General features: G+C 37.8%; 1 protein-coding gene and 1 long non-coding RNA gene across 11 annotated transcripts; one reads left to right on the top strand and one right to left on the bottom strand.

The window, feature by feature from the left end:
- arsk (arylsulfatase family, member K) lies at positions 1-16,005 on the top strand. 2 transcript variants are annotated; one of them, XM_066711824.1, is made up of 8 exons: positions 1-476; positions 1,307-1,436; positions 1,618-1,777; positions 2,233-2,515; positions 2,894-3,065; positions 6,330-6,554; positions 11,560-11,775; positions 13,373-13,515. In XM_066711824.1, exons 1-8 carry the CDS (start codon positions 339-341, stop codon positions 13,513-13,515), a joined length of 1,467 nt encoding a protein of 488 aa, XP_066567921.1. In that variant the 5' UTR covers positions 1-338. The 2 variants fall into 2 exon arrangements, with proteins under 2 accessions (XP_066567921.1, XP_066567920.1); XM_066711823.1 differs by lacking the exon at positions 13,373-13,515 and adding an exon at positions 15,443-16,005 and having other exon boundaries at positions 4-476.
- On the bottom strand, positions 8,362-22,625 carry LOC136755336 (uncharacterized). 9 transcript variants are annotated; one of them, XR_010817669.1, is made up of 6 exons: positions 22,097-22,625; positions 18,664-18,717; positions 17,940-18,038; positions 13,530-17,739; positions 10,787-10,825; positions 8,362-9,627 (listed from the first exon to the last, which is right to left on the bottom strand). It is a non-coding gene; the product is annotated as an uncharacterized LOC136755336 (long non-coding RNA). The 9 variants fall into 9 exon arrangements; XR_010817665.1 differs by having other exon boundaries at positions 10,787-17,739; XR_010817668.1 differs by having other exon boundaries at positions 8,362-8,882; positions 10,787-17,739.
- Between the last annotated feature and the right edge of the window lie 751 nt (positions 22,626-23,376).

Below are 23,376 nucleotides of genomic sequence, written 5' to 3'. Positions count from 1 at the left end.
TTGTAATTTATCCTGTGAATATTGACGTCAAAGACAGAGCTGATCGAAACAATCTGACTATATACAATTATCTTACTAAAACATGTTTTAAAATTAAATGTTTAACTGTTGACTGCATATAACTGTAGGCTACATCACATACGGTACACTAGAGTGCTTATTAAAATCTCGTCTTACTGCTAGTTATGTATTTCCGCTATGAAGTTGGTAGCATCAAGTCTACCGGTTACCAAGTAATGTGTGTATGTTAAAGTAATCTCTTGAATGTCTAGTGTATGTCGAAGTAGAGGAGTTTGGTGAGACTACGTTTTTCAGCAACACTACGCAGCAGCAAAACTATGTGCACAGTTTTAATCGCTGTCTTGATCTCTCAAACGACTCTGTTCGTTACGGGCATGAATGAGAACGTAGTTTTAGCCCTCAATGGCACGAAAAACCTCAAACCTAACATCGTATTGGTGATGACAGATTCTTTTGTAAGTTTATTTATTTATTTATATTTTTGACGTTTGATTTTTTATTTATTACACTTAGCTTTCTTACATGGTGCACTGTTGAACACCAGAAAAAGTCTGAACTGTGCAACTCGTTCAAGTGGTATTTGACAGATCTATAGGCTATCGTCCTTATTCAAACAATAATCAACATTGGGTGGGTTGGCACGTATGAATACTATTAATATCTTCCATTTATATAGCGCTTTTAATCACTTTACATCAAAAATTAGGAGAAATGTCTTTATCCACCAGTAAATGTATCCCCCACCTACAAAATAATTAAAATAATAAATCACCTTTCTACTTACAGCTTTCTGTATATTTAATGTGCATGTCAACAACTTTTGACACATCCTAATGATGTAAATTTAAAATAAACAAACAAGAAAACTCCTGTTATAAGGATACAGATCATAAAGTGCATATTTAAGTGGTTGATTTAAGTGATAGATTCAGATTCCAATTGCGCATGTTGTTTCTGTCTCATACAGAAAAGATACTCATACAGCTCCAGTTCAAAGTACAAAAAGCCACATACACCCAAGAGTGCTCTAGACCAGCTAATGTAACTGAAATCCATGATGACAAAACACTTGGCTCCATTCTAAGATTAGGCTACACCCATTGTTAAATCTCTAGAAAACAATATACTCAAGCTGTCACATAAAACCTTTTGCTGTATGTTTCTGGTTTCAGTGTGCCATTGAGATTTTGTAACATTAGTGTGTAATTAGAAATGTGTTAACTTTTTTTTTTGTGGTGGTAAAAAATGCCCAAACTTGAGTGTTGTATCCTCTGCCTTTTCTCAGGATGGCCGCCTGACCATTGACCCCGGGAATAAGGTGGTGCAGCTACCCTATGCAACTTACATGAGGGAGCATGGTGCTGTGTTTCTCAACGCCTACACCAATTCCCCCATTTGCTGCCCTTCAAGAGCAGGTTAGGCGTGAAGTGTGTCCTGATTGTGACTACTTTGTGAGCCTTGCTTTGTTAAAATCAGTGCAAATACACTGCACTGTGGCATCTGCATTCATAAATTATATAAACACCTGAAAATCACAGCAAGACTGAAGTATTGTATTGGCAATCTCATCCTCTATCACCTGAACTTTCTCCCCAGCCATGTGGAGCGGCAAATTCATCCACTTGACTGAGTCATGGAACAACTACAAATGTCTGGATGAGAACTATACAACCTGGATGGACCTTCTACAGAGAGATGGTTACTACACCAAGAAACTGGGGAAGCAGGACTACATCTCAGGGGGGCACTCAGTCAGGTATGGAAGACCTGAAGGGAAGAGTCTTAACAGATTATAAATATGAAATGTGTTTAAACTGTATACAGTATATCAGGGTTCGTCAACTAGGTTTGGCCTTGGGCCAATTTTTTCTGAGCTCATAGTTGGTGACAATTTAGCTTTTGCAATGAGACCATTAAAAATATTTAAGACAACGGTCGAAGAGAGTATAGTTCTGTTCAGTTTATCGCTAACCTTATTACAGGGCCTTCAAAGCACAACTATGTATGGTTCATATTTCTATAGTAAGTATAACATTGTCTTACTGTATGTAAGGTTCAGTAAATGACCATTGTGGATATACTGCAATAAATTCACATATCAAGGTGTTGCACATGAAAGATTGTATTATTATTATTGTTATTATTATTATTATTATTATTATTATTATTATTATTATTATTATTATTATTTTAACTTGTTTCCGAATACAGCAATCGTGTAGAAGCCTGGATCCGAGATTCAGAACTCCTGCTGAGACAGGAAGGCCGGCCAGTCACCAACCTGACTGGCAACGCGTCAACAGTCAGAGTGATGAGTAAGGACTGGAGCACCATAGACAGAGCCACCCAGTGGATCCGGGAGACTGCCCCTGGCCTCACCCAGCCCTTCTCTCTCTATATCGGTCTTAACCTCCCTCACCCATACCAAACAGAAGGCCTGGGTGAGAACGCTGGAGGCTCCACCTTCCAGACATCACCGTACTGGCTCAAAAAGGCAAGAGTATGAGAGATGCTGCTATAGATAGGCAATGGTTTTGTTAATGCAGTGTGGATTTTATTTTATAGATTGATGCAGAACTTTAGTTTGGTAGATTACAAAAATACACAACTTAATGATTACAGCCTCACATTATTTGTTGTGATTTATAAATTATACCTTTTTTGTCACAGCTTGGACCAGAAAATTCTAACTGGCAGCCATGAGCAATATTTTCACTTTGCAAGTAGAGTATGTCTGCAAATTGGAGTAATGTAATTTAAGTGAGGAGAGCATACTGTTAAATGTTTTGTTATGTATTAAATTAATAAATTGATAATTTAGATCCCTCCAGCCATGCTGGTAATTAGTGCCTCCTTATGCCATTATTAACAGGTGAATGGTGATCTCATCACTGTGCCGAAATGGCTGCCTCTCTCAAAAATGCATCCAGTTGATTATTACTCCACTTACACCAAGAACTGCAGTGGGCTTTTCACAGAGCAGGAGATTAAAGACATCCGAGGTTTCTACTACGCCATGTGTGCAGAGGCGGACGCGATGCTCGGTGAGTACAAATTATTTCTTGGGGGCTTTACAAAAGGAAATGCAAATGCATGTATCCTACTCCTACGCCCACTTGATAGTTCCTATCATTTTTGCCTAACCAACCATTGCCAAACTTACATTACATCATTTTAATTGAAATTCATGACATGTCAAAGTGAGACAGGAATGGAGGCTTATCCTAGCGGTAAAGCCCTGAGTTGTTTCAGTGTCCAAACACCAGTGACTTTAGGCGTGTTAAGCAGTGCCCTGTATGTGTTCACACTTTTACTTTTTATTTTTAGTTGATCACAAAGTACACAAAACTGTAAGCCTTGTGCCTTATTACTTAAGGGGCAACTGGAGCACAACTGTCAGGAAATCTAAGATGGTTTATGCCAGCAAAACCCAGACTGTGCAGGTACACAGGAACAAAACAAGAAAAATGGCAAAATAAAGCAAAATAATAACTTACATGCTCTCAATATATAGAGAGTGTAAACACAAACAAAACAAGCAAACAAGTTTTTTGTTGTCAGCTTAGAATTAGTGTTTTTTGTTTGGTTTTTTGTTTGGTTTTAAAGTAGACCCAGTAGACCCACCCCTGGAAAAATGAGCCCTTTTATATAATGGGGACGCCCCTGCCACTATATCATACCATTATCTACCAGGGATACAATATGTTCTTCACAGTTAAAAACTCTCATTATTACCAATAACAGGATTTTGTACAGGTACATGTCAGTCTATTGCAAACGAATTCATGGCAAGGGGTAAAGTGGTAGATATACATTTCATGTTTACTTTTTATGGATACATTTTTACTGGCTCCCCCTTTCAACACTTCTCTTTCCAAGCCTCCGATGTTAATTACTATAATCTGTGCACACCTTTAACTGCGGGAGTTGCAAAACAGTAATCATGAAATCATGAATGACCTTACATGAAGAAGGCTGAGTATTGAGCCCAGGAGCCTTGCCCTGAGTGCCTAGTATTCTATCCTCTCTTCTTTAATCAGTGAAGCAGTTCAGAGATTGTTAACTTCAGTGTTTTGTTATTGTTGCTCAATTAATTAAATGAAAATAATATTGATAAAAATAATCCTTCCTATTATTTTATTACATTGAGTGCTTAAGGTACTTGTTTGCAGTACCATCACAGATACACTAAGTCTTCAATAAATACAAAGTAAGTTGCATAATAATATAGATCCCCAGTCAAATTGACCCACCCCTTAACACACCGAACTGACAGACACACAATACAGTTAGGTCCATAAATATTTGTACAATCACCAGCGAAGAAACCCAGCATTTGGTGGTGTCTATGTGTTCCAGACTTCAGGCAGTCATTGACTGCAAAGGATTTGCAACCAAGTATTGAAACTCACAATTTAATTCTTGATTGTCCAATACTTTTGAGCCCTAAAATTGGGGGGACCACATATAAAAATGGATGTAATTCCTACACCGTTCACCCAATTTGGATGTAACTACCGTCAAATTAAAGATGAAAATCTACACTTAAAGCACATATTGGTTGTTTCCTTTGTAATCCATTGTGGTGGTGTACAGAGCCAAAATGATGATAATTGTGTCAATGTTAAGATCAGTATGTAATCAAGCAACATAGTAAAAGGTTTTCCAAAAAACTTCAAAGGCAGCAATCCTATAAGTAACAGCATTTCAATTAGGAAAGTCTAAAATATGGATTCCATTTCACCTAATGGGAATATTATCATATCATTACAAAGCTATGTGTACAAATTTGTTTTTTTAAGCGGGCCAGTCAACGTGATGTTGGAACTTGTTATTAAACATCAAGCCACTTATAAATAAGTGGATGGTTCGTGCAGCACACTTGAAAGAAAAAGTGTATTTCTCAAAATTATTTTATAGGTCAGGTTATTCCCCAAACACCTGAATAGTCTTTCCAACATTCCCTAATGAATTTAAGGTAAAAGTAACTGACATTAACACTAGCTAGCTATTTAAATTAGCGAAGGTAATAGTATCGTCCAAAGTAAGCTAGCTAGTAGTAACACTGCTCCAACGGTAAGTATGCAATTAGATACACTATTCACCAGGGGCACCAGAGGTCTTTGGTCTTTTTGACATTGTTTGAAGTGGCTACTGATGCTAATTTATCATGTTTCGCGTTCAGTGTCACTGACTTCAGATAACTGAACTCGCCCCCACCACAATCAGGTCAGTCTCACTGAGAGGGTGTGGGGGGGGGTGCCGATTGAGGCAGTGGGCCGGGGTGATGCTGCGGGCAAAAAAATATTGCCTAATAAGCTTTGTAGTTATGTTGTTGTGTGGGCTTTAACTTTTTTGTAATTTTTCGAATTAATAGTATTAAAATAGTATTAGTAAAAAATTGTAAAAGAAAAAAACAAATCTTCACTTGTTTGGGCGCTCCTATGGATGGACAGTGCCTAGCATTTGCTTATTACGCCTATGCCATGGGGCGGCCCTGGCTCTGGCTCTGACACTGAAACTTGTTTATGTGAAAATCAGAAATCCTACTGATACATACCAACGTTTTCTAATGTATCAAGAGGCATTTTAAGAGGTATTGTTTGTTTCATTATTTCCAAACTGCTGCGTACTCTTCGACCCTTAAAACAGTGGTTCTCAACCCTGGACCTGCTTTTGTTCCAGTTAATCTCTCAATTACTTAATTGAGCTCTTAAATTGAGTAATAATTTGAGCATTTTTATCATTTTAGTAGTTGAAGAATTATAAAATTATATAAACCACTTCAATTCACAAGCATTTTGTATGGTAGCCAATTTAAAAGTCAATTATTAGTTAATTTGAGGTTTTGATTAACAGCCAAGTGCTCAGTTAAATGAAAAAAAAACTGCTTATTATGCTTATCCGAGAGTGAGTCGAGTGATGATACTACAGTAAGAGAGAATCAGGGTACAGAATTCTTATTTGACCCTATATCACACTGCACTGTGACACAGGAGAAGAGGAACCTATATGTCTGTGCATGCCAGAGGGTGAGTGGACAAATTCAATTTATGGTTTAAGTGTTTGATGTTTAGACACAGACAAAATTATGATTGCAATTAAGCAATGGCTGGGAGAGGAAAAATAGAACCAAGAAGTAAACATGGAGAGCGAAAGAGAAAAAAGAGAAAGGAAAAAAGGAGGGGGGAGAAAAAGGGAATTAATGTGATGTGACAGAAAGGTGATGTGACAGAAAGAAATGTAGAGGGTATGGAAGAGTGAGAAGGAGTGGGAGAGTGTGTGAGTGAGGTGTGCTGTCATTGTAGGCAAGATCCTGCTGGCGCTGCAGGAGTCAGGGCTGGAGTCAAGCACAGTGCTGCTCTTCTCCTCGGACCATGGGGAGCTGGCCATGGAGCACCGGCAATTCTACAAGATGAGCATGTACGAGGGCAGTGTGCACATTCCCCTCCTCGCCACTGGGCCTGGCATCACACCCAAAGTGCAGCAGCCGCAGCCCGTGTCCCTGGTGGACCTTTACCCCACCCTGCTCGGTAAGGCTGTGTGCAAGCAAGCCACAAACTGGTTACATGCCCAATCCTTCCTAAAGCCCCCAAAATGCAAGATTCACACTACACTGAACTGGGATGCATTACACTACACTATGCTACTCTATGCTGGGCTACACTACCTAACATCTGTGTTTCCCAGCCTTTTCAAGATTGACACATATACTTAACAGAACATTTTGTGAGGCACACCAACCCCTCCTGCCCACATTTATAAACTAAAACAAAACTGAGTTTCAGTTGAGATTGTCCTGGTGTACAGGGCTTATTCTGGTAGGCACTATTTATTTTAATATATTATTTTTCATTTTTTTATATATGTCTGTTTTTCTCAAAAATCTGTGATTTACCCGACATTAGAAAATGTGAAAATGGTCAGTTTTATATTACCTAGACATAGGCAGGTTACAGTGAAAAGTCTTTCCTTTCTGCAGCACAATGTAGTTTCAAAGGTCAGCACATGTGTTAAGTTAATTAATTGCCAAATTGTTTATTAAAAAAAAAACTATGGAAAATCTAGGTGTCAAGTTAGGGTTACATTTGCATCCAGGCAAGGGTTAGGTTTAGAGTATCAGGTAAATGTAGGATTTGATTTAAGGTTTTAGTTGCTTTTCTAAGAAGGCAACTCTGACAAATGCAGTATTGGATCAACAAGGGGTGATGAAAATCAAATAAATGAAAATATATTAAATTTTAGTAGTAACAACACTCCATTACAAGTAATGGCATGTTTTTAAATAAACACAAATACCACATGTATTCACACTGTGGGCACAGTACGAGGAGTAGTTGAGGGGGAGAAGCCACGTACGTGTAGCCGGTGTGGTCGGAGCTCCCCTCTCAGTATTCAATCTGTGCCGCACAAACACATCTCCAATCTCTCCACACCACACAGCTCCACCCAGTAGAGTGTACGCCAAAAGACCAGGTCTCCCAACGCGGGAGGCTTATCACTGAACTGATTTTACAGAGGGGTTACTTCACCTGTAACGAGCACATGTACATGATCTCTGTCTAACTCCTCTTCAATTTACCCGGAGCAACCTCAGTGTCTGATAGCCATCAGTCCAGTATTGGACTGGCCATCTGGAGCACTGGGAGAATTCCTGGTGGGCCGAGGGCCCAACACCAACATTTAAATAAAAATTACATGTTATCTACCGGCCCAAGCCGTTTGACTTGACCGGCCCACTCAATGGATACTATAAAGGGCCTGTTTCTAATTAATTTGCATCTATACATTACAAATGCATAGGGAAAACAATAGTGTACAAATAGTGTCTTTACATAGAAAGATGCTCTCTGTGGTTCCTATTTGTAGTTATAACAAATGTATACATAAACACTGTCATTTTGGTAATGAGAAGAATTTCCAATTTCCTCTGCGTTAGGATGTGTGTCAGTAAACATCAGGATCTGAAGTCAACATTCTTGATACATCCGTTTTTGAAAACAGCATCACAATTTGGTATGTGGCATTATGAAGATGTTTTTGAACACAGTTGTATCATAGAAACATTTTGCCATAGTTTCCTTTATTATTATTATTATTTATTATTATTTATATCTTAGTAGACACCCTTATCCAGGGCAACTCACAAAATATAAGAGCAAAACAAAGTGCAATAATACAGTGCAGCATGCAATTTACAAATTCCAATTTACACAAGTATATAGGAAGACATTGTCTAAATGAGGGAAAATAGAAATCTGCTAAACCATATACAGTACTGGGCACAAGTTTTAGGCAGGTGTGAAAAAGTGCTGTAAAGTAAGAATGCTTTCAAAAATAGACATTAATAGATTTTATTTATCAAATGCAAAGAGAGTGAACAGAAGAAAAATCTAAATCAAATCAATATTTTTTGTGACCACCCTTTGCCTTCAAAACAGCATCAATTCTCCTTGGCACAAAGTCAGGGATTTTGTAGGCAAATAGTCAGGTGTATGATTAAACAATTATACCACACAGGTGCTAATGATCATCAATTCAATATGTAGGTTGAAACACAATTATTAACTGAAACAGAAACAGCTGTGTAGGAGGAATAAAACTGGGTGAGAAACAGCCAAACTCAGCTAACAAGGTGAGGTTGCTGAAGACAGTTTAATGTCAAAAGTCATACACCATGGCTAGACTGAGCACAGCAACAAGACACAAGGTAGTTATACTGCATCAGCAAGGTCTCTCCCAGGCAGACATTTCAAGTCAGATGGGGGTTTCCAGATGGGCTGTCCAAGCTCTTTTGAAGACACACAAAGAAACGGGCAACGTTGAGGAGCGTAGACGCAGCGGTCGGCCAAGGAAACTTACTGCAGCAGATGAAAGACACATCATGCTTTACTTCCCTTAAAATCTTCAAGTCCATTTTATGTAATCTTTAGATTTCTGTGCTGATCATAATGCTGAATTGCTATAATAAACAGGTCAAGTGTTTGGTTCTGGTAACATTTTTATACATAAATAATTTTAACAAGTTGAAGCAATATAGGAAAAATATCTTAGATATGGAACCTGTACTAAATGCCATGTAACAAGAATAATATATAAATAAAATGTATATACATTTGATTAATTACATTTTAACAAGTAATATAATATTTATTATATATAGACAGCATCTGAAATGACTTTCTGTGCACAGGGGATATAAATTAACATTACACAAAAATAAAAACAGAAAAAGTTAACTGTTGTCTACCAGTCATATAGATCAATATTTTATTTCCTCTCATTGTACCTGGAAAAAAAAAACGTTCAGGGAGGGACAATCCTGGAAAAGATTTTTTCCATGGAGACAGGAGCAAATCAGAATTAATACATTGGGACTGTACATGCGACAGCATGCTATTAGTTCTGTTTCAATCAGTGCACACAAAACGTAAATGACATGTAAAATGGGGTAGTTCAACCTAAGAAAAAACATACTAACTGGTACATATTTAGATTAGATATTATGTTTTACAAATATAAAATAAACAAAATAATTCCTGGTGTCATAATTTTTTTTTCAAGAATTAATGCCATGGACAGGAAATCTCCAACACATCCAATCTCCTGCAATACAACAGCCATTACTAGAAAAGCAAATATGCACCAACAATACAAATACAGTAATATAAACAATAAAAAAGGCAAAAAAACAAACAACAAATCAAAAAGCTATGGAACCTACATGACTGTGTTATTGGGTACAGATAGTAAATTGTGGTGAACAATATAGATATATTTGACTTATTAGTCTCATGTGTTTTTCAATTGTTAAATATACCTCAGATAATGTAATGAATTGGATATAAAGTCTTACAGCTATCATTAAAACAACATTGACTTTAGTTGATTTTTTAAATAGTTCATTTGCAGACTGCATGGATCCAAGTGGTGGGCCGGATCTGCCTCGGGGGCCATATGTTTTGCACCCCTGGCCTAAGCCCTAGGTCAATGGATAAATATCCATATTCACTATGTTCTTGCAAATTAATTAATATGATTGTATCTGAAACCTTCTGTCACTTGCACAAAATAATTTAATTAGACATATATTCCTTATTTATTGGCATTCAGAAAAGTTTCACTCCATTATTACTTTCTTTTTTATAACTGTATTATTATATTTTTGAACTGAGAGAGAACTGATAAACCATTTTTTCATCTGGACTACAATGTTAACAATCACTTGTTTCTGTAGGGACATCATAGCATGATGGACACAGAGTTTAGAATTTTGCTTTCCCCATGACATCATGACTTTAGAAAGTTCAAAGTATTGTAATTTGTAATACCAGTATTACCTTGTTCAAGAGACTTTGCCATAAACAAAATGCATGATTTGAACTCAACATTTAAAGATCACAGTAATGTAAAATGTTTTTATATCCACTATTTATCTTAGTTTTTCTGTAATGTTGTAATAAAGAATATACATAAATGCTTTTGAGATGCAAAGATCTTTCAAATTATGACTTTTTACCCAAACTCTTGCTTGTAATTATAAACTGTACACATTTGAGTGCTCAAAATGTTATGAATTAGATAGATAATTTATATTGTCTGAATATGTTTTTTTTTTTATTATTATTATTGAGCATTTTATATAAAGACCCTTAATCAGGTAGTAATTCGGGATTTCTAAAATGCAGCTAATTGAACATACATTTCACCATTTCATACAAACTGCTAAAAGCATCTTTATGATTGAGCATGCCATTCCACATACCTGAAGCTTTTAAAACTCATTTACTCACTTTGGGCAAATCTGACAAAATCAGAGACATAAAAAAGAAAAGGTTACATTATTTTCTGTAAGCAATAAAAGGTGAGCAGTTCATTCACTGTGTAAAACGAGGTTGTGAGTCAGCTTGGGGGATGCAAGGTAACAATCATTAACAACAAATACAAACTGATGTAAACCAAACAAGAAACCAGAATTTGGTAAATAAACACTGTACCCTAGGGCAGGGGTTCCCAGCCCTGCTCCAGGAAGACCCCCTAACCTGCTGGTTTTTGTTCCAACCAAGCTCCCAATTGTTAATTGAACTCTTAATTTGACTAATAAGTTCCTAAATCAGAGCCTTTTATTTATTTTAAACAGTGGGGGGTTAAGTATAGCATTGTAATAAGAACTTATTGAAGAGCCAGCTCTTTCAGTACACAATTTAAAAACTCAAATCTAAGCAGCTTGTTATTTAACTTAAAGTTAATTTATGTTACTTCACACAAGTAAAGTTAAATGAAGTCATTGAGAGATCGGTTGGAACAAAAACTAGCAGGGTAGAGGGTCCTCCAGGACTGGGGTTTGGAACCCTTGGGTAGTTTCTTGATTAACTTAATTTGCTCACCCTTACACTACCGGATTGATTGTGTGCTGAGAATCCCTCTGTGTGTGTTCATGTGTGTCTGTGTGCGTCTGCATATCACTGCATTTGTCTGTTTGTGTCCCCATGTGTCTACATTGAGAGTAATTCTGACTCGACCCTGTGCTCTGTGAAGAACTGGCAGGTATCCCCCTCCCAGGGCGAGTCAGTGGACATTCCCTGCTGCCTTTGCTGTCTCAGGCAGCCACCCCCGGGGGCAGCCTGCACCCTCCCTGGGTGCTGAGCGAGTTCCATGGCTGTGATGTCAATGCCTCCGCATACATGCTGAGGACAGAGCAGTGGAAGTACATTGCCTATGCTGATGGCCACAGCGTTGCACCCCAGCTGTTTGGTAAGTCATACCAGTCAGTTGTACCTCAGTCAGAGTGCCTATTGTGTATACTGCCTTAATAGCAATGTACCACAGTAAATGTGTAATGTATTTTAGCACACATGTATTTTGTTTGTGACATAGGCCACCCCACTGAAACACTGTTGCATAAATGTTAGACAACAAGAAATTTGTGAATGATATTTCAGTAATTTATACTTTACCTAGAATATATATATTTTTATATATAGTTTTTTAATTATAAGAAAACAGCTGGATTTTAGCTCACTCAAATGGAACAGGATGCACAGTGATTAAGCTCTATTAGATTAAATGTCATAGATGCAATATTTATTAAATATTACATTTAAAACAGCAGTTTGCCTAATGCTGTAATGGAAAAGTCATAACCATGACAGAGCCAAGAATACTACGAACACTAATTAGTAGACTTTGCACTACTGTATACCTAACAGTGGGTGGAAAATTAATTTGTATTTTCCAGCTGCACACAGGTCATTTGTTTTAAATTTCCTGGTTAAAGCATTGTTTGTGTTTTTGATTAGTACTGGGAATAGGAGAACTTCAGTGTTGAAAAGTGAGAAGTGAAAGTTTAATAAGTTTTTCTGAAGCATCTGTTTGCATGTGTCTGCAGGATTGTGTGGTTATATGTGTTTAAAACTACAAATAATAAAACAAACAGGATGCTTGAAAATAATCTGGAAGTGTGAAGGAGATTCAGGATTGTGTTTGATTTGGATAATTTATTTCTGTAGGCAAAAAATGAAGGAGCACTTCATATTATGACATATTAGCTCTCCCAGTTACTATTTGGAAATATGTTTTCCATCACTTGATATTTTTACATTGTGTCACAGACTTCAGTCCCAGTCTCTCCTCCCTCTGAATGTGCATTGCTTTGTTTCTGGGAAGCATAGAGTGGTCTGCAGTTTGTCAACTCTTGCTTTAGACTGAATTCTCTGTTTCATTAGGTGATGTAGATTGCCACCTGTCATTTGAAAATGTGATCTCCAGATGACACATATTCATGGAATGTATACAGAATAATTATATGAATGGCAGAAATGAATGAATGAATTAATGTGGAGATATTTGAATTCAGTCTCTCGTTTAACAAACAGCAGGGTACTCACCACCTTTATCATCACACTGAAGATTGGTACCTTAATCACCTTAATTGTGAAAAAAATAATTAATTAAAAGCAATTTATTTGAATTAGAGGGAGGCCTGGTAATATATATTTTTTTACAGATATGTGTATATTGTAATGGGGTGAACTCCCCCTCTGCCATGTGGAATTGCTCTTCAGGTGTGCTGGTCTGGGAGGTTTAATTGACCAATTGGCCAGCATTAGAACACAGCTCTTTGCTGTCTCATTTATGGTTGGCCAAGCAGTCAATTTTCACCCTTTAAAGAAGCCTGTGCTCTGAAGGGAAGGAGATGTTTTTTTTGTTGTTTTCTTCCTCCTCTCTTATTACTGCAACTTAAACATACATTTTAAACATAAAGTCTGAATATCTGTGTCAATTGAATTTGAATGTACAGTAACACACGGGACAAATAAAGGAATTAACTCATTTTGTTTTGCCAAACAAGGACTGGAAAACTGCCTGCTGCACCATATGAAATTACCAGATTGTCATATTGGAAGACCTGCAGATTACATTTTAAATGACCAGGTTGCTATTGCACATGCTGTGTTTGAAGATACTGACAGGTGGTTCCAGGTTATTGTCTGACGTTGGTGACCTACAGGCATCGCTCCGAGTTGTGTCCGTGCGCTGACCCAGGATGAAACAGACAAAATCCTTTTCACTTCAAAGCAAAGGTCAGAAGAGCTGCAGTGACTCATTGGGGAAAAATATATAGGATACATTATGCACAGTAGTATTAGTTGACCCAGTTCGCTGTTGTGAACACATTTCCTATAAACCATTTTAAGTGTTTAAGCTATGCTTTACATGAGTGTGTTGTGAGGGCAGTCATTAGAAATTGTGTAATTCTTCATGTTGTTAGCATGAGCCCATTGTATAGCATATGCTGATACCCCATGCATTGAACCTCATCTGGAAATCCATCCTAAGGACCACATTCATATAGGATTTTCTCCCAGGCATAGAGAGCTGACAGCAATTTATGTATTAAAAGTAAAAATCTAAACTAACGCTACAAAATACAAAATGCCCTTTTCAACTTAATTTTATCAGTTTTAAATTGTTTTTTTTTATCTTCTAGGAAAAATAAGTATTAACAGCATCATGCTGATTGTTTAATTAATATGACAGTCACAATTTGGGTCCATTTTCTTTGGTTTGTTTTTTTACAAATGTACTTTGTGAAACATGTAAGCAGTAGCCTATTGAAAGACTGCTGTATGAAACACAGAAACTAGAGTGGGGCAGGGTGGAAGCTCCTCTTTTTTTCCAAATACCCTATTTTTAATGGTGGGTTCTGCCTGCTCGTTTTCACTTCTGCTATTAGACTAACAGTTGCCCCTGCTCCTGGCAGAATTTGCGTTAATATTACTTTGTGCAGCCAATAATCGTTGCCGTCTGGTCAAACAATTGTGTGTTCGTCGAAAATTACAAAAAACGCTCTCACTCTGTCCCCCTATCTAACCACAAACCCTGAAGAATTAAAGCAGACCCACAGTAAATGACAAATTACCATGTCAGTTTACTGTGGTACACATTCATGCATGAATACATATTGACACCCCTGGGATAGCTGTTTATTAAAATCAGGAGCTTTATTGACAGGAGCAGTGAATGAAGGGTGAGTCCTGCAGTGACAGCAGGTCAGTCTCAGATCAATATCAGGCCACTGCTGCTCATGCCTAACTAGTGTTTATTATGATGTATTAGTTGCGCCCTGTGTGCGTTTTCACACACCTGACGTTCACCATTACCTGTTTGTGAGGAAATATACTAGAGCCTAATTGGACCATGATTTGCAGGGGGCAGCTAGCTTCTGTGACCAATGTTACTTCCAGCAGTCTCAGGCCATGCTTACAGTCAAGTTCTCCATCAACTGTGTGTTTCCTGCAATGAGGAAAGGTGTTTAATTGAAATAGGGAGCCAAGTTTTTCATTTATATCAGAGTGGATTCCAAATACTAGGTTTTCTAAGGAGTACATTTAATTCCTAAACTTATCTGCCTTTCCCCAGGTTTACATGTCAAGAGCTGCCCTGTTTACCATGAAAGAGTTTGTTACTGTTAAACAACACAATAAACTGTGTCGCTATCTCTAATAAAAACTCAATACCCCAGAAAAAGGAAAAAAAAAAAATATATATGATGTGTCAAAATAATTTGCTGTGTTCAGTGTCATCTTGTCTAACACTGCAGGTAACAATGCCAAAAAAGAAGCCACTGTCTGGAAGGCTGAGAGATCAGGGGGAGGTCAACAGTTCTGTTGTCATGGTTCCTGATGTTATTAGGATGTTATATAAGTAAAACATTTGCTGCTGTAGACCTAGATGTGGAAAAATACTTTTAAAGCAGTACAGCAATAAACTGTACTGTTATTATTATTTTGAGCTCTATTTGAGTCTATTTCTTGTGTATTTTTCAGATCGACTGAAAGAGTAAAATTAAGATTGCTCAGAATAACTAAATTGAGTGCAGTCATTTTACTGAAACACTCTCATTCTTATGCTGCTGCAGACCTGTCCTCCGATAGAGAAGAGCTGTATGACATCTCCACCAAGCAGCCGGAGGTCACCCAGCGCCTCGACGGGCTGCTGCGCTCCATCCTGGACTATCCTGCAGTGTCCCGCACTGTGCAGCTCTACAACAAACGGCAGTTCATCGCTTGGAGGAAAAGTCTGGGAGACAACTACACCAGCGTGATCGCCAGCCTCAGGTGGCACCTGGACTGGCAGCAAGACCCAGAGAGTAATGAGGACACCATTGACAGGTGGATCCTGGGTGCTGTTCAGTAACAGACTGTGCAGTGCAGACTACGTAATCAGGCACATGCTACTTTGCAAGCATGAAAGGGTGGCTTGGGGCCCAAAAGTGCATGAGACATTTACTATCTTAGAAATCAAATTTAAAGTGCAAGTTTGCCTTTATTGATCATGTTCCTACCATGAAGAGGCTGGTCAATGAGTATTTTAGATTTTTTCCAGCTGAGTCTTACTTCATTCCATTGCTTTCTTTGGGCTTTACACTGAGAGGCATTTTGAGAAATGTTATGTGGCTTTATTAAAATAATTTAATAGAAATTTCAGTGTTCCAGCAGTTTTTAATCAATAAAGCAAAAGCATTACTGACAATTTTGCAGGAGCATTCTCTATTTAATTTCCTTCTGTGGTTTGAGATTTTCACTACAGACCTTTGTATGAACAGGATCATTATTTTTCTTCACTTTAAACCTTGAGTGAATCTTCAACCTATAATGCTGACCATCAAAAGCAATGTTTAATATTTTTTGTATTATCTGACTATAGCTTTGCTACAGGTTAGCAAAAAGAGTCCCTAAAAAGTTTGATAATTGACTATTTTTAAAATGTCTTCCAGCTCTCTGTGAGTTTCTTTGGACATTAGTAGAGACATAGGGGCTTTATTCAAATATTTTTTTATCAGCTCTAAATCAAAAACGTTAATGACACATGCTTGCAGTAACAGGTTAATAGTATATGTTTAAGAAACTGACATAGTTTAGCAGTTCCTTGTCTTAGCTACATGCTGAGGTGTTTTTTGGTTTTATTTTAATACGTTCTCAAGAATACCACATTATTTCAGTTTAGGTGGATGCCGTTTCTTCCATGTGTTCATGGCTTGTTTGAGAGGGGAAGAGAGTTTGACTGTGCTTGGAGCATAATCACCACACCCCTTTAGTGGTCCTGTGCCCCTTTTCTTCTCTAGCTCTTGTTACTGCAAGTCTCTATTGTACTCCCAACCACTAGGTTTAACTTACTTCTCCCCTTACTGGCCATTTTAGTTAGACTTGTAATTTAACATTGTGGGAAAGGACATCAGTTTACTTTTACACGGTCTGAACACTGTCCTACTGATTTATTATTTGATTATGCTTTCCAATGGTAATCAAACTTGGAAATTCTCTCTTGAATTACCTTCCTCCTGCCCTTCATTCTTGTCCATTACCTGTTGTGTAGCATGTAATAGATGCTACTGGTTTTGAGTGAGAGTGTCAGTATAAAGTAGTATTAATAGTAGCAGCAATAAAATTGAGTATGAGGTAAAGGACCACAAGTCCTCTTTTGCTGTCCCTAGTCATTTTGTTTCTCCAGCAGTTATGTTTTTATCATTCATTTCTGGTGGCTGGTGTGCGCACAGACAACACTCTTTCAGCTACCCTACATGTGGACAACCTAAAATGTAATGGGACTTATTGGTATTTTTATTTTCCTTATGTGACTGTGACTGTAACAAAGTTGTGTTTGGCTTAATTGATTAGTAAAGCTATAACCACTTGTAATATTTGCCAGATTCTCCAACTCATTTCTGTAGGTAGAAATAAACATATTTATTAGTGATTATGCATTGGAGGTGCAGACATTAAGAGACCAAGTGATGGAGACTACAGAGCATCAATCCACCCCCATACTTTCTCAGGAACCTGCAAGTTCAGGTTGATAGCTCATAGATGATAGGTGGACTGGAAGCATTTAGCATATGACTTTGTGTCTGTATTCTTTGTCTCATCCCTCCTGAATCAGCACTAAAGTAGTCATCATAGTGAGTCAAGTTCAGCAATTATCAGTTTCATACAAGGGTGAAAAACTACTACATTTCTTAAAATAATAATAAAATATCCAATTGTACCTCCACAATGTGTTTATATAGCTAAAGCTTTTACTTTAACTCGACGTTTTCCTCTCATCATTTTTTGTTATTGTCATTGTCACTATCCAATTGCTTCTTCAGGAGGTATGTTGAGGTACCTCCTACAATTCCTACTGTGGCTTTACCAGCAACTCCCAGCCCAGCAGTCCCTTGAAGAGATCAGGGAATATGGTCACTTACATGCCAACAATTCTCCATATTAAAATTGAATGAATCTACACCTGGTGTTATGGTAAAAAATGAATAACATTTAGAACCCTAGACACTTATACTTTTTGAGATACATGCTGAATAATCTGATTTTTTAAAATTGTATGTCAATCAATTGCCTTCTGATCGTTGTGCTTACCCACTGATTGTAGAGTGGCAGCCACAGATCCTGCAGCTATGCCAGATGCAGTGAACCCAGCTGCTGATATTACCACTGGAGTTGCTACAACTGCAATAGCTGAGACAAAGGAAATCTTTTAGTTAGTTTACTTATTCAGAAGCAAAAATAATTTGAAGAAAGATTGTAAACAGTCGGCAAAAGATTGCTTTGGACTTTTTAAACGGGTCTGAAAGAGGTTATAGGAGGAGTGTACTGTAAGTGTTTTATTGTGACTCAAGTAAAGGATGCCATACACTGGAGCGTGCCACAACCTTACTGGTTGTTTCATTAGGCCATTTGGCTCATGTAGTCTTCAGAAGGGAATTATTTTTTGTCAACACACAGTCACACTGCCCTGTATATATGTCAGTGTGGTTTATGTTGTTATTTTCTTTTACGTGTTTCCCTCTTCCATTGTTGTTGTACTTGTCCATAACTTTTAATACTAAGGTCCTAAAATTCCTAACATTCTTTCCAAAAGTGTGTCTATGTATTCACTTACTGTCTCTGCCTTTCGTAGCAAAATGTATAAAGTACATTGGATTGGAAAGATGTGGTCACAGTATTAATACAGCAATGCTGTTTGAAGGTGAGTAAATGTGCTCTTTGGTTTGCTAAGTCAGCTGTGATTTTTCTAAGAATGCAAAAAAAGGCAAGATAAGCGCTTATCAGTCACATAATAAACATTAAATATTTCACTCACCTCCAACAACAGCCACCATCCCAATATCAGTCCAAGACCACTTGCTTTCATCCTCTGGAGAAATAAAACAAACACATCACTGAGTATCCTCCAGATCACTCTACAGTGTTACTTTTCACAAACCAAGTGGCATTAACTCCATCCTACAAGTTGTTCCAGAGGAGGCTTTCAAAGGAGAAAATGTTTGAAGGTAAAAATGCACTATAATCACACAGCCCCTTGACAATTCATAACTTTAAAATATTATGAACTTGTGCCAAACTATAGACTACATGTTTGCAGATGATACTAAAATAGGTGGATCAGCAGATACAATCTCGGCAGCACAGGTTATTCAAAGGGACATATATAATATACAGGTGTGGGCTGACACCTGGCAGATGAAATTCAATGTGGACAAGTGCAAAGTTTTACATGCAGGTAATACAACTGTCCACTATAATTACACTAAGGGAGGAATAGAACTAGAAGAACTAACGCATGAGAAAGACCTGGGAGTCTATGTGGACTCTTCAATTTCCCCAAACAATGTGGGGAAGCAATAAAAAAAGGCAAACAGAATGTTAGAATATATTGTCAAAAGTGTAGAATTGACAACAAGGGCAGTAATGTTCAGACTGTACAATGCGCTAGTTAGAGCTCATCTGGATTCTGTGTGCAGTTCTGGGCTCCACACTTCAAGAAAGATATCGCTGCTCTAGAGGCAGTTCAGAGGAGAGCAACCAGACTCATTCCAGGTCTGAAGGGAATGTCCTACTGAGAGACTATGGGACCTGAACCTTTTCACCCTGGAACAGAGGAGACTACGTGGGTACTTGATTCAAGTCTTCAAAATCATGAAAGGCATCGACCACATCAAACCAGAGAAGCTTTTACAGATCAGCAGGGACACACGCACCCTGGGAAACAAATGGAAATTGGGCTTCAAGGCATTCAAGATGGAAAACAGGAGACACTTCTTCACACAGAGAGGTGTCACAATCTGGAACAAACTCCCCAGCAATGTGGTTGAAGCTGACAATTTAGGAACATTCAAAAATAGACTGGATAGGATCCTTGGATCACTTAGTTATTAATGGACACCAAACGAGCACGATGGGGTGAATGGCCTCCTCTCGTTTGTAAACTTTCTTATGTTATAATTAGTCTAATTTTACTGTGATGATTTTGTGTTGTAGTTGGGCCACTAGAGTGTGTTTTCCCCCAGATACTTAGATAGATGCAGGAAGTAGCGTCCCTGCTGGAGAGTGTGGATAAAGCAGGGGAGTGCAGCACTTGGTGCCCCTATTTGTCTCCAACAGTCACACACTGTTTTACACAAATAAAATAAATAGAAAATAAAATACAATCACCAAATAAATCGTTTGGCTAAATCATGGGCATCGCTAGACCCCTTTTACTGGGGCACGTACCCAAGTATAAATCTGCTGTGCACCAGTAAAATCTCAAGTTTGAGTTTTAACAATTTACTTTATTTGTCAGTGCATTCATTTAGATTGATAATCCTGGAAAAAAGAAATGGATCTAAATGCAACGCAGTAACCCAATCAACGCTTGTAAAAGCAGCGCAGTTTAACCCAAAACACAAACAGCAAAGAGGCCAGTCAGGACTGAGGGAGGTTTTGTTATTTGCATATACATTGTCTGCCATTTATGCCATAAAACATTTTGAGCATGTTGATGTACAGGATGTTGAAGATACTTAAATACATATTTTCATAAAGATTAATATTTCTACATGTTTACCTTTCCCAGTACTTGTTGCAGTGTGGGAATAGTGGGTTAAGCAAGGGAAGTTTGTATAATGCACTGTGTTGCACACTTCTTGCACGCAGCAGGCTTTCAAGAAAAAAAAAAAAAGCGATCTGAGTAATGGAGGGCCTGTGCCCCAGTAGAGCTTTATGTCTATCAACGCCCCTGGGCTAAATACAAAACTATTTTGTAAGTCACCCTAGACATTGTCTTTTTTTAATCCCAAACCTTGGATTTAATCTTGGAATTAGATCTAAACTTTGACCAAACCACATTTCTTTAAATTACAATCTGTTATTCTTTTCTTTCACATACACATAAAAAAACATCATCATAGAAAAAAAAGTCAGTTTTGATGTTCAAAACTAAAAAGCATTTAAACATTACTTTGACTCAATTGCAACTAATTTTCAATACATGAATATCTTCCTATTGAGAAGACTAAGTAAAGATCTGTTCCTTAAAAACATTTTTAATTACCCACCTTTGGCGAATGCGTTTTTTTATGATCAAGGCGATGAAAAAAAGTGTGCAGGTTTTTCGAGACATTTCACAGTCTTTCAGAGTTACCCACAGAAATCAAAGCTCTGAGCAGCTCTATGTTATATTGTACTTGACTACCGCATGTTTGTGACCTATATAAACCATTCGGGGTAGGGTGGAGTAACATCTTATCTTGAAGCGTTTCTGCTGAATTGAAAGCAAAGTGACAAGAAAACAAAAGCAGAAACAGCAGATTAATTAATTACTTACATAAAATATCAGATCCCTGTTTAATAAATGTCAAAATAAAAATCTAACAAATATACTGCCACATTATCCCTCGGGTAGAGATTATTATTATAACGTGTAGTCAACTAGATCGTATGGAATTGTATGGGCATTTAGTTACATACTAACCAGGGGCGTTGGTAGACATAAAGCTCTACTGGGGCACAGGCCCCCCATTACTCATATCGCTTTTTATTTTTTTTTATTTTTTTTCTTGAAAGCCTGCTGCATGCAAGAAGTGTGCAACACAGTGCATTATACAAACTTCCCTTGCTTAACCCACTATTCCCACACTACAACAAGTACTGGGAAAGGTAAACATGTAGAAATATGTATCTATATGAAAATATGTATTTAAGTATGTAGCACCCCAACCCCAATTCATAAATAATAGTCACTTAATTAAACTACACTAAGATTTAAAGGCTGGGGGCACTGGGTACGATACAAAAAAAAAAAAAAACTCCTGTTTTTGTTATTAATGTAGAATAATAAATGGCGGTGCTTCCACTTAGTAGAAATTAAATGTACTCTGATGTAAATACCCCTACTAAGAATTAAACTAAATAAGAAGAAACAGTTACCATATGTATGGAGCCAATAAACAATATTTCACTAAAACATATATATGTAAAATATTCTCACTACAGCAATAGAAAAACAGTATCTCACATTTCACTGTAAGCACACATATAATTAATAAAATAAGCTTTTCAGTGGGCCCACACACACACACACAATTTGCACACACATCAAGATATCATAAATAAACAAAAGTTGCAGGCCTGAGTCGTAGCTTGGGTGCGTGGTGGCCGGGAAACAATAAGAACTGGACCCTACACTCTACAGAGTAAATAAAATGAATGCAGTCCTAACATAGCGTAATACTCGGCTCGATGTATCTACTCACAGTCCAGCCACTCTCAGCTGCACACCATGGTGAAACAGCGGCGCTGATGTAAACCCGCAGCTTCTCTTTCTCCCGTGTAGCCAGATGAATTCGGTCTTTTACAGTCACCCAGAGCGCTATCTGGATTAGTTCCTCCAGTCTTGGGTTCAGTGTAGAGTTTAAATAACTACTAATAACTTAAATATCTATTTAAGAAACTAATGAAATAAAAGGCAAACAGGTCCAATGTTACCTTAGACCAACAAGTGTTACACTCACTTGCGATCTGCGAGTAGTGATTAATAACTTTATAAGGCTATATTGAGTAGATATACACGTTAAAAAAAAAAACAATATAACTTCCTTGTGTACACCAAATAACAATTTAACGGGTCAAACTGACTGTAGACCGCATTCATAAATATAAGTTGTACACTTACTTTGAAGCGGAACTAACACACTCAGTCAGTGCCGACTCAAACAAAAAAAACTACTCCTTACTACTACACATCAATCTCTGATGCCTCTACCTCCCGCCCCCTCTCCAATACATGTCATTTAATAGGTGAACTGCTTTCCCCTATCCAATCAGCAGTGCTAGCAGCATTGAGCAAGGTAGGCTGTGACTACATGTGTATGTATATTTTATACAAACTATTTAAAGTAACTTTATTTACACCGACAAAATATCAGCGGGGCTACACCCTCCCCCTTCTAAATGTCTTGATGTCCTCTTCAGACTTTCTCCCTTCATAGAGGTCGCATCCTTCCTTCTCTATTTGTCAGAAACATTTGTAGAGCAGCTGGAACATTTTGTCACGGGATGACTCCAGGAGCAAGCACTAGAGGTTCCTTGAGATTCAGAATAATTGCAGATCCGAATCATCAGTCCACGGTGTACTATAGTTAAGGGTTGGTCTGACGGATTTCCAGGTTCATCATAACTTAGGCGAATGACTGGCTTCACTTCTCTCATTAAAGAACATTTACAGGTAGGTTCCACAGTCTCAGCCAAAGTACTAGTAGTAGGGACGTCTCCCCCTTCTAGATCTGTATCCACCACAGGGTCTGGAAGTGGCTGTGGGATAGTCTCCATTTCCTCTTCCTCCAAGAGAGTTGCATCATCCATTTCTTCATCTTTATCTGAAATGTTCTGATCAATTTTCTCTGCAACAGAAACCTCCTCTTCTAGGATTATGGTGTCCTCCAAGTGTTCTGAGGGTTCCTGTTCTTGCCTTCTAGCTCCATCCAACAGTGAATGATGCTGATAGTAGGGACCTTCATCATCTAAATCAGAAAAT

Source organism: Amia ocellicauda, chromosome 8 (assembly GCF_036373705.1).
Source record: "Amia ocellicauda isolate fAmiCal2 chromosome 8, fAmiCal2.hap1, whole genome shotgun sequence".
Lineage (NCBI taxonomy): Eukaryota > Metazoa > Chordata > Actinopteri > Amiiformes > Amiidae > Amia > Amia ocellicauda.
The sequence above is the reverse complement of the archived record's forward strand: the minus strand, read 5'-3'. Positions and strand labels throughout refer to the sequence as shown.

What these genes read in the sequence shown, in the direction of transcription:
- arsk (XM_066711823.1), top strand. Translation starts at nt 339, where the DNA reads ATGTGCACAGTTTTAATCGCTGTCTTGATCTCTCAAACGACTCTGTTC. An exon ending in TTGCTGCCCTTCAAGAGCAG is followed by an intron (nt 1,437 to 1,617) that starts GTTAGGCGTGAA and finishes CTTTCTCCCCAG; the next exon opens with CCATGTGGAGCGGCAAATTC. An exon ending in AGAGGCGGACGCGATGCTCG is followed by an intron (nt 3,066 to 6,329) that starts GTGAGTACAAAT and finishes CTGTCATTGTAG; the next exon opens with GCAAGATCCTGCTGGCGCTG.